This window comes from Saccopteryx leptura, chromosome 1, assembly GCF_036850995.1.
Source record: "Saccopteryx leptura isolate mSacLep1 chromosome 1, mSacLep1_pri_phased_curated, whole genome shotgun sequence".
NCBI classification, from domain to species: domain Eukaryota; kingdom Metazoa; phylum Chordata; class Mammalia; order Chiroptera; family Emballonuridae; genus Saccopteryx; species Saccopteryx leptura.
In genome coordinates this window covers 352,658,188-352,670,670 of record NC_089503.1, presented here as the reverse complement: position 1 = coordinate 352,670,670, position 12,483 = coordinate 352,658,188, and the positions used below count along the sequence as shown (strand labels likewise).

The window sequence follows — 12,483 nt, the reverse complement described above, 5'->3', positions numbered from 1 at the left end:
TGTTATTCTGCTACTGGATAGAGCCTGTGTAATCCTGTAATGGCCATTACGTGATGAACCATTTTGAAGATTTGACCTTAAATAGCACATGCATGTTCATGCTTTAAAAAATCATTAAAAAACACACAAATATATTAAGTTGCAATAGAAGCAATATAGTGCTATTTATAGCAATATAGTCTATTTATAGCAATAGTCATGTCTGACTAACAACTTAGGGTTTTGGTGAGAAATGTGTTTTATTAAAGTTCAAGTCTTAAATACTACATACACTAGGTGAAGAGAATATGGATTGAAGTCAGTGGTTAGATATGGATTTGCAGATGGTGGGCTAGAGTCAGGCATATGTAGGTTTAATTAGAATTTTTCTATAAAAGACATTGTTTTTGCTTTGAAAATATGAGACATGTAGTCTGACTGGTGGTCATGCAGTGAATAGTGTGTTGACCTGGGTGCTGAGGTCCTAGGTATGAAACCCTGAGGTTGCTGGCTTGAGCACAAGCTTACCAGCTTGGGTGTAGTGTCTCTGGAGTGAGCCCAAAGGTTGGTGGCTTGAAGCCCAAGGTCACTGGCTTGATCAAGGGGTCACTGACTCAACTGGAGTCCTCCAGTCAAGGCACATATGAGAAGCAATCAATGAACAAGTAAACTGATGTAATTATGAGTTGATGCATCTTACCTCTCTTCCATCCTGTCTCTTTCTCTCTCTCTCAAAAAAAAAATATATATATATGATACATGTATAGATATATACAGCAGATTAGGTATCCATTAAATGCCACTTCTCATGTGTTTTATTCCTACAAACTCTTAGAAGACAATACTGTGAAATATTGCTAAAAAATTTAATACTTGGACATATACTTACATTGTCTTACAGGACTAACAATATATTCAGGGGTGTGAAATTACTATTTTTTTATCTCATGATTTGAAATATAGTCTGCCTTCATAGGCAGTAAAGGGAGCAGATGTTGTTGCTCCATAGATGTGTGTGGATCTTGCCTTTACCTTTACCACATGTTGACTTTGTCTTTTTACATGTCACTCAATGCTACTCAATTTCCCATCTATAAAATAGAGATAACCCTTCTCAGCTATTGTAAGAATACAAATAAAGACTATATATATGGGTGCATGTGGGTGTATATACACACATATCCATAACACATACAGGTGTACAAACATGCATACATGTATACACACATACCCTCCGTGCTTGGTATGTATAGACGGCTTCATTTTGATGCTCAGTAAAGGATTATTGTCACTATCATTCTACTTGTCTTCCAGTTGCTTCTGTTCTGTTCTCTAATATGGTTTTTCCTAATCTCTTTCATTCTTACATTCTTAGCACATACCATTTCATTGAAAAGATCAAGGCTCCACAGCCTGTATTCTCTCAACATTTCACTTCTGTACCTCAGAACTTCTTGATCATTACTCCTTCCCTCTTGTCTAAAAGAAACTGTAGTTGGGACCATTATCTCTCATCTCCAAAACCTTGCTCTTCTCTCTTCAAATTCTGCATTTCCACTGTCTTCAGTTTCTCTGCCTGTGATTCAGCCTTCTTGCTACACTCCTCTCTCTTCCTCACGTAGAATGGTGGTCAATACCTCCCCGTTGGTGTATGCATTCATACATGGTATGGTTTGGCTGTTGGCAGGAACTCTTTTGTTTCTAAGGGACTTTTAGTTGCAATCAGAAAGACAGATCTGGTGTTAAATGATTAAACTGAAACACTACAAACTGTTTTTAGACCCCACAGGCCTGTGGCTTGGTAGATGAGAATACCAAGTTACCTAACCTCGACCTAAGTAACACTCACCTAGAAAGCCATTAATTTGCCCTGAAATTGCTATTTATATTTTTACCATTTAGTCCGGTGCCACATAAGTTCTGCCTAAATTATTTAGATTTCAAGTCACATTTTAGTAGTACTTTTGGTGTATGTGAATTGTATTAAGAAATGAAGCACGATTTTAGGGAAATTGCATTATGGTCCATATATTTCCCAGTACTAGGGTGAAAACTATAGTATTCAATTTTTATACTACATTTAGGAAGTGTAATTTATTCTCATAATAATAGCTTTTAAAGAATAAGAGAGAAAAACTCATTATTTTTCTTTGGAATGGATTTGATCATGCAATCCTTCCCATATAAATTAATTCTGTAAAGTTAAGTCAACAAAAGCCAATTCAGAATAAATGAAGTTTTAATATGTATGAGTATTGTCAGTTCTTTTTGTTTAGTTTGGATATCAAGGTGGCAGTCGAGGTTTCGGGTTCTGTATTAGGTTCTGATAAAGCATTAATTTAGATCTCAAGAAGATAAAATGCTCATTAATGACTTAAGCTGTATCTTTTTATTTTCTAAAACCTGACATTTTTTCAGTTTTATTGTTCTGAAATAAAGGTATTCTAAATAAAAATAATTATAGTGGTGAAAATAATTTTACTGGAAAAAAAATTGTCAGTTTGAACACAGTTGAATAAAACACTCAATAATTAATATACTTCCTTCGATCACTGCCTTTTTTTCTCTTATACACTTTAAATTTGCAGCATTGTTTTAAAAAGGCTGAAATCTTATTCCATTGCTTATGTCACTGTGAAAAATAATATCATACATATCAGATACCTTAAACATGCATTTATTAATTTATTATTATTATTTTTTTTAGTGAGCAAGAGAGAGACAGACAGGGACAAACAGGTAAAGAGAGAAATGAGAAGCATCAGTTCTTTATTGCAGCTCTTGCATTGTTCATTGATTGCTTTCTCATATATGCCTTGACCAGGGCGCTCCAGCCAAGCCAGTGACCCTTTGCTCAATTCAGCGACCTTTGGGCGCAAGCCAGCAACCATGGGTCATGTCTATGAACCCATGCTCAAGCTGGTGAGCCAGAGTTCAAGCCGATGAATGTGGGTCTTCAGCGTCCCAGACTGACACTTTATCCACTGCGCCATAGCTGGTCAGGCAATTGTGCATTTATTTAAGATACAACAGAAAATGATGAAAAAGACAAAACATTTATCTGTTTTAAAGAAGTATATATAGTATAGTAGTCCTTCATTATCAACTGGGGGTACTTTCTAAGACCCCCAGTGGATGCCTGAAATTGTAGATAGTACAGAACTATATATATTTATATTATATATGTATATATACACACACTGTTATTACCTATACATACATATCTATAATAAAGTTTAATTTAGAAATTAGGCAGAGGAAGAAATTAACAATAGCTAATAAAATAGAACAATAATAACAATATGCTGAAATAAGTGATGTGGAGGTAGTGTCTCTCCATCTTCCTCTTTCTGATAATTGATTTGATAACTGAGTTGGCTACTAAGTGACTAACGGGTAGGTAACATACAGTGTAGATGATTCAATCCTGGTTGGGACGGAGTGGGAACGGCGTGAGATTTCATGTGCCACCCAGAAAGGCGTGCATTTTAAAACTTATAAATTGCTTATGTCTACAGTTTTCCATTTAATATTTTTGGGTCATGGTTAACTGGATAAATGAAACCTCAGAAAGCAAAAATGCAGATAAGAGGGGACTATTATGTATATAAACATCAGTTTTTAATTTGACCCTTAATTCACAAATTGACTTTATAATAATTTTGCATACAATACTGACATAACTGTCAGTATATGGACAAATATCTTTTTAGATATCTTTATATATTAAAGGACATGTTTTTATTCCTATGTCAGCTTTTTAGCATTTAGTCAGTTCGCTATGAAGTCTTATCCCTCTTATTATATCATTTTAATTTGTTCATCTATTTAAATTAACCTGGGAAGATACCTTCCTTTTGCTGTCTATTTGGTATAGACGTTCTTATACAGAGTAAAACTACGCATGGACATTGTGAAAATAGACACAGTTCTGATGTGCATTATTTGTTCTTGAAGGCAGGTGCTTTAAGTATCCCTGTGTTTATTATTCTAATTCTATTCATTTAATTAGGATATCTTCATGAGTTCTTGCTCTCTAGGCAGCTGTGTTCTAGGCACTAGAGATACAGCTGAGTTAAAAGAGAGAGAGGGGGTGGGGGAAAGAGGAAGACAGAAGTCCTTATGGAACTTATAGGAAGTTTATTACTTTGAAGGAATCAAGATTAGTCCTCTAAAATCACATGGTATGTATGTTCGTTTGCAGTAACTTATCAGTTTGAAATGAATTGCATTTTGGTAATTGCATGATGGGTTTTCTTCTGGTTTTTTGAATCACTGTCTTGTAGGAGTAACCAGGTTTTCCTTGGACAGATGTGATGGTATCAAAGTTAATGTGAACCTGCTGCTGACTGAAGATCTTTTTTGACCCTAATGTTTTAGGGTTCTCCCACCATGTCTTTCTAGAAGGGGATACGCAGCCCCAAGAGCGACTGATCAGCCAGTCCTTAGGGGAAAACATCCCGCTCGCTCAAGGTCGAGCGAGCACTCTAGTGTCAGAACACTGGGTTCAGTCCACCGCCTTGCCCCCGGAGGGTCGGCGCCACCTTCTCCGCTTCTGACCAGGTCACTATTCAGTGTCCAGCCCAGCATTCATGTCCTGCCTCCGGGTGTTGGTGTGGTGTTGTAGCTTCCTGAGCGCTCGAACCTTTCACTCATTATGATGCCATAATTTTTAAGCTTTTCTTTGTGACACTTAAACCTCTCCCACATCCTCTATTACTCGCATCTATCTCCACTGTGCTGGTGGTATTCTCTAGTTCCTGCCAATTAGCTATCATTGAAAATTAAATTTGGCTGTGTTATGTCCTTCCATCTGTGTGTGGCATATTCATATATATATATACACATATAGTAATTTTAAGAAATTATGTGGAATTAAATGTATACTTGCTTTAAAAACCATAAGGAATTGAAAAAAAATAACCTTTTATATGTGTTCAGTATAATCTTAGTTTTAAAATTCTTTAGTTAAATATAAAGTTTCTATGCCAGCAGATGGAGGTAACGTAGTAATGTATCTGCACACTTTTGAAATTTCTTTTTGTAGTTTCGATTCTAGCACCAATATGTTTCATAGCATGTTCCCAAGGTTATATTTAAATGTCATTCAAGATTTTTCCTATTTAATAATAAAGTACAAGTAAATGGTAATTTATAAAAAGTCTATAGTGATAACCATTATTATCAATTATAAGTAATTCTAGATATAAATATGAATTTCATAGTAGCAATTTAGGTAACAGTTTTTTTAAACTAATTTACCCATGCTGTGAATATGCAGAGGCTAGAATTAGATATAATTGATTCCTAACAAAAATTGATAACCTAACAGAAAGCCAAAACTTCATGGAAAGTTAATGAAAGGAAAAGTCCAATTCTGTTCAGTGCAGGGATTCATTATGCATAACTGTGTGTGACAGACATCGCCCAATCTCTTTTAGCCCCATTTTGTAACTTCTTTTTTAACAAATACCATAAAATGTATTTGATTTTCCTTCCAAAGGCCTAGTTAGAGATTTTAGATCTCTATTAATAGTAACAAGAAAAAGGAAAAGATTTTTGTCAGGCCTTCTTGGGATTTCATGATTTCATTTTCCCTCTGTCTTTTGCCCGCAGAACGCACCGACAAGGCAGTCCGACACGCTCTCCCCCCGCGGACGCTCCCTTCGGCAGTCGAAGGGGAAGACAGCTCCCACAAGTGCCAGTGAGAAGCGGCAGTATAGAACAAGGTATCTGCTAAAGAGAGATAGTTGTCCAAAAATCTTGGATTTGAGAACCACCTGTTTTGATACTTCTTTTAGTAAAAAAAAAAAAAAAAAAAAAAAAAGGGTTTTTTTTGATTACATGTAGTTTTCTGAGTCCTAAGAATTTAAGTTTCTTAGAATTTCATTTCCCGCACTGAGTTATATTGATTCATGGCATTTACTGTGTTTTTGATGAGTGAGTGAATGAATGAATTTTAGATGGTCTATTGAAAGAACCGACTGAGCCCTACAAATACCTTTTATTCAAAGGACAAAGAAAGAAAATGAAAAATTTAAAACTCAGTGCTATATAGTATACTATGTTAAGATTTATATGTTTGTTTTTCAAGTATTTTCTTGATTAAATACTTAATTCCAAAGAAGTCTTTACTAGTGTTTTGTATTTTAAATTATTTACAATATCTGTGTTTTTATATAAATTGGATAAGAAATGATTTAGAGTACACATTTCAGTGTTTTATTAACAGTTCATGTTACTTAAAATTTCCTTATTTTAAGCATAAGCTGTGTTTATTTTTCTGGGATGGGGAGGGAGAGTATTTTGATAATGGAAATTAAATTTCCTAAACTACCTGGACTAGATGATTTAAATATTGTGTTAAATTAGTCACAGTTTCTTTCATGTGACTCAGGTGCTATTATTCTGTTTCTCAATACGTGACATTCTTTGTTATCAGGTTATGTTATCACATAAATCTTACCAGAGATTTGTTAAGTAGTTTACTGAAATAATTTTTGATTTGCGGTAGTCATATAAATGCAGCAGACTTACATTTAAAACGTGTATTGAAAATCTTTATTTTTATGACATCACTGAAAAGTTAACATTTTGAATATTTTTTCAACGGAGTTGGTTGTTACTGATGTTCACTTGTATTTCATTCCATGTGGAGGGTGCTGGGTACCTGCTTTACTCACTTAATTGATCTACTGAATGTATCACAGAAATGTTCAAGACCTAAGAAGTTAAATACATTGTTTCAAAGACTGATTCGGCAGATTTTGTAAGCAGAATACTTGGTTATAAACAAATAGTACAGACTTGAAGAAGCAGTGTATAAAACATTGACCTGGAACACTGAGGTCGCCGGTTTGAAAGCCTGGGCTTGCCTGGTCAAGGCACATATTAGAGTTCATTTTTCCTGCTCCTCCCCCACGCCTCTCTGTCTCTCTCTTTCTCTTTCTTTCTCTCTCACTCCTCTCTAAAATACATAAATAAAAACATCAAAAAAAAAAAAAAAAGAAAAAGTATCAGTTTCTTGATAGAGGAATGCTCCTATAGTAAATCTAGATTTGCATTATTCTTTTAACTCATACATCCCACTGATATATCATGCTTTGCTATTGAGGCTTCTTATAGGGGTATTCATTAATCCATTGGGAAAATATGAGGCTCTGTGCAAACTCTTTCTTTTCTAAAATAAGCAATTCATTTCAATTCTCAATTCGATTGTTTAATGAACTTTCTTTTTCCTGGGAACATTTTGAGAAGATAATTCATAATTTATGTTATTAAGACCGTAATTAGCAATAACCTAGATCAAATTGTTTAAAAATTAACCTTTAAAGAATAAAATTGGGTGTTTATTTAAACTTAAAGCATTCATTCATGACTTCCTGTTGCACAACTAAACAAACTACAAATTCTGGTGTTGAGCTTCAAATTCAGTGTTACTGGCTATATTTTGCTAATGATTGACATCTAAAATGTCATATGTTCCTAAAATTCTTTGCATTTCCTCCAGTTTCTGAAACATTTCAGTTTCAAATCATATAAGGGTTCTGTGTGTAACTTTAATATAGTGAGATTACAGTTATATTATTTCTGTAGAAATAAGAATTGTTTCTGTGAAATTAGCTGGATTGTATGCTGGATTTTGGTTTTTAAAAAAGGTCATGTTCTATTGTTAATATCAACATTACTGTTTATTGTATTTATATTTACAGTTGTCTTTCAGATAAATCATCAATTTATAAGGATTGAATTGAGGTGGGAAGAAAAAAGTATCTGAGGATGAAATTGATGGAATTACTTTGCTTTTTAATATCACAAATATACTAGTAAACACATATTTGTGGTTCTTGAAATTTATGGTTATATAGATAAAACCTTTTTAGAATAATATGATACATTATATCTCAACTTTATTCTTTAATTAAATAGATTTCGTTTACTTTATGATGTTAATATGTGCTTTGGGACTTTTGATAAATGGTGATACTATCCATCATCATTTTATTATAGATTTATTTCAGACTAAACTTTTCATATGACATCTTTGTGTATTCTAAAATGTTTTCAAAAGTAAACTTCTAATTTGATACATAGACTAGACAGAACTTGGCACATTCTATTTATCATTGACTGCACTGTTGTTCTTGGGCTATAGATTTATCTCTTTTTCTTTTGATATTATTTGTAAAACTTTACTTCTATCTTCTGTGAAGATTAATGCAATTTATTTGCTATTGATTAAGGCTCTACTGTGCTTGACTTCTTTCCTTCCAGTCTTCCTTTTTGGTTTTTTATTTTTATTTTTAACAGAGGATAACTTTTCTTTTTAAAAAATAATTGAATTGATAAGCAGTTGATTAGTGAGCGCAAATATTCCAAATGGTTTAGATGCCTGGTTAGTGATACAACTTCTTCCTAAACTTATACAATAATTTTATTCATCACAATTTCTGGACACAGCTATCCACATTATTGTATTTAGGATACATGCTGAGATAATTAGATTGTTTGGATTTCTTTTTTTCTGTAATTCAGTTTTTCTGTCCTACCTTTGTATCATAAAAGCAATATGTGTTATTTTAAAGGCTACTATATAATTTGAAAAGACGTGTTTTCTTAATTTTTGAAAAAGTATTTCACAGTTTTATTAAAAATTAGGTATGCTACATGAAATTTGATTGTGTTAAAGTTTTGTTAGGGTAAAAGAAGAGGGGTGATTACGATACAAATTTTGAGATATGATAGCTGAAAAAAAATAGCCTTAAAACTTAGGTAATTTAAATAGTTTTGTGATAACTGAGACAAAGACTTCCAAGAAATTTATCTGGTTATATTTTAATGTTGTATTCCAGTGTAGCCCTTACGTAGAGTAAGCCTTGAAAGCATCATATTGGTTGCATAAAAATGCTCTATGGTTTGCTGAAACCAAATGACATATTTTTGTTGTTGTTGGCAACCGGGTGTCTTTTAAAGAATATGAGTTTAAAGATTATTCACAAACTAACACATGTTGTGCTACTTATCTTTTATGTGTTCTATTATTATATCTGCTACCTATAACTCTAATGATATTCCTCTTCAAAAATATCTAGATAAGCCATTATTTCTCAGTAAATAGTGTACCAGTAGGAGGTTGATATATAGCTGAACGAAATGTCTAAGAAGTAGTCTCCCAAGAACAATTTTACCATGACATAGTTTAATATCATTGATGTGAGAAGGAAGAAAAGATTACTTACATTAGATTATATATTTTTTCATGCAGAAAATGTTACAGAATATTTTTCATGATGCAAAGAAAATGCCTGCTTCTATAAAAAATGAAATTTATTTTTTATTGTTATATTTCAAATTATCTGAAATACTATCATTTTGAAATAAAAAAGTGAAATATGCTTTTAAATAGTTTGCAATAAAAAGTCACAATGGATTAAAATGAAAATATTTTAGTAAAGTTGGTGCTGAAATAATTTTTAATTTTTAAACACCAAGAAAACCCCCCACAAAATATACTTTTCAAATGCAAAATGTACTAATCTTCCAGTGTTTCTGTTTTTCTTTAAAATTTATAAATTGTTGTATTCATTCTTTATGATTATTTTTATTATCATATTTGAGGCTTCCTCATAGTTTTTCATTGTACTTTATCATGTCACATTATATGTTATGCATTTTTATTATTCATACCATTGTGCTGATTCACATTTCATGTCTAACTATAAATTTGCTGATTTCTTTCTTTTGTTTCCATCATTATGTGCATTTAATTCATTGAAGAACAAGAAAAATATAACTCTTCCACAAAAGGTAAATATTAACATAACTTTTTAACCATTTAATGTTGTTCCTTCTTTTTCATAATATATGAGAAAGTTATATAACTGTATTTATTGAAAGTATGAGCAAAATTGTTTAACAGTCGTTTATTTTCCCTGCAATGATTTTGTAGGGCATTTAGTATTAATTATTTTGTAAGTATTATTATTTTGTATTGTGAGTAGTTTACATCCAAGAAGAAACTTAAAATTAAAAATATTTTTGCTTCAAAATTTGTTTATCCACACTGACAACTAGAAAACAGTTATTTTTCATATGTTTTTGTTTGTTTGCATTTGCCTCCTGTCATAGATAAGGATTTAATTCTTACCTTCTGTTTGGGTAGAAAAGAGTAGAAAATCACTGGATTTCGCCGTATAGATAGCAGTAGCCTCATCGAATATTTGACCCACACTGCAGTCATGCATCTGGGAAGTAGCTGCCAAAATATTACTCCTCATGAACTCAATATTGTTATCCTACCCAACAATTCCGTCTCCCCACGGGTGATTGGCGGAAAACTACTCAGCCAGCCATGCTGGCACATTGCTGACATCCTATCTTACCATCTTTTGGATCATATTTGATTTTTGGTCATTGAATTTAAGTTTCAGGTAGATACACACCTCATCTAACTCTCATGTGCCATTCACACCATTTCCTATTCAGTGTTATTTTTGTCCTGGTAATTAAATATGTAAGAATGAATTTTTGCTTAATGAAATAATTATAATATTTTAAAATAATATAATGCTTTACAGTTTGATAAAAATACATTTACTCAATATTTATGGATTAATGATTGAATCAATTATTATTATTATTATTATTATTATTATTATTATTATTTTTGTATTTTTCCGAAGTTAGAAGCAGGAGGCAGCCAGACAGACTCCTGCCTGTGCCCAACTGGGATCCACCCCGCATGCCCACCAGGGGGCAATGCTCTGCCCATCTGGGGCGTCACTCCATTGCAGCCGGAGCCATTCTAGCACCTGAGGTAGAGCTCATGGCAGAGCCATCCTCAGTGCCCAGGCCAACTTTGCTCCAATGGAGCCTTGGCTGCGGGAGGGGAAGAGAGAGACAGAGAGGAAAGAGAGAGGGAGGGGTGGAGAAGCAGATGGGTGCTTCTTCTGTGTGTCCTGGCTGGGAATTGAACCCAGGACTTCCACACGCGGAGCCAACGCTCTACCACTGAGCAACCAGCCTGGGCTGATTTAATTGATTTGTTGTCCATAGTAACCTTAAAGGTCCGCAGAGTAGCATCATCTCTATTTTAAATGATAAATTCAGATTAAGAGATTTACCCACTCACACTGCTGATGAGTAGACTGCAAGCCCAATCATCTTACTTTTAACCTCCTTTCACTATACTTTGATGGATTCTATTTTAATAGGCACAAATCCCAAATATATTATCCCTAACTCCTAGTATACTGAGGTATTATGTATCTCGGTGTTACTGGGAGAAGATGCAAGATAATAATCAGTTACTTATTTTAGTTTGAATTTTTAAAGATATATTTATATTCCGGCACATAATACAAATTCTGGCATAGTGTCTTACATACTAGTCAATAAATATATATTAATAAAAGTAAAATATTCAATGTGATTAATGTGTTTTTGGTTCCTAGATTTTACATAGATTTCTGGCCATCATTCATTTTTATTCAAATACCAGAAACAGAAGTTTAGATTCTATAGTATAAAAATGGCCAATGAATTTGTACCTAGATTCAGCAGAATTTGTATTTGCAAGATAAATTTGAGGATAATAAAAATGTTAAGTTTTTATATTTTGAATGAGTCATGACCTAATTCATTTAGCCAAAAGAAAGAAAAATGTAATTTCTTCATTTAGAACCCTTTCGTACATATTATTACTAGCCAAAAGCTATAATTAGCTAATCAGAACAAAGCAAAATTCCTAAGTGGGCCAATCTAAAGTCTGAGAGTGTGCACAATTAGAGGCTCGCTACAGAGCATATCAGGTTGTTAACATTTTTACAAGGTCATTGTGTCCTGATTGAGATGTGTTGTCACTCTACAAAGTCTTCCTTGGACACAGGATGTGGATCTGCTTCACAGAATGGACCCTGAGGCTGAAAACCACCAAAACAGCTTGTCCCAAAATGCATCCAAGCAAGGCAGAGGATGCTGCCCTCTCCCATGGATTGAAGGGAGCGCAGCTTAGACACGAAAAATTTGAAAAGCCCAGAAAGGACAGAAGCAAGTTTAAGAAATTTCTTAAAGTCAAATTTTAGGCTTATGTACCCCATAAGAAAGGAAGGGGGGAAAAAAAAGAAAAGAAAACTTGCATAGAAACCTTGCTGCTGTGAGCTGATCTTTGCTGGGGTCAATCATATTGGAGAAGTTACTTAACCTTGAGTGCTCCCTGGATAGATGCTGACAGGGACGTGCTGTGCCTAGCTGACAGTACAGGCTACAGAGCTCCTAGTGTGAGTTTGTTTCGGATAAATTGTAGATGAGCTCGTAGGACAACCAGTGGTGCCAGTTTGTGGAGGACTGAGACGTTTCCTGAGATTCAAGACTTCCAGGGCTAAAACCAGGATAGTTCTGGGCAAACTGGGACAGTTGCTTACCTTAACTGTAGGGGACCAGTTTTAGTATATATGTTTGTAAAGTGTATGTCTATAAAACACAGAGAAAGAGGTTTAAAATACT

At 33.7% G+C, this 12,483-nt stretch overlaps 1 protein-coding gene across 38 annotated transcripts in view; it reads left to right on the top strand.

The window, feature by feature from the left end:
- RIMS1 (regulating synaptic membrane exocytosis 1) overlaps window positions 1-12,483 on the top strand; it is a 469,012-nt gene that overhangs the window by 353,751 nt on the left and 102,778 nt on the right. For 22 of the 38 annotated variants that reach the window (XM_066359079.1, XM_066359078.1, XM_066359068.1 and 19 more), the window contains one exon: window positions 5,596-5,708. In XM_066359079.1, the coding sequence (XP_066215176.1) occupies window positions 5,596-5,708 (113 nt within the window). Of the gene's footprint in view, window positions 1-4,359; window positions 4,543-5,595; window positions 5,709-9,756; window positions 9,787-12,483 lie in introns of all 38 variants that reach the window. The other 16 variants (XM_066359077.1, XM_066359044.1, XM_066359075.1 and 13 more) reach the window with 2 other exon arrangements.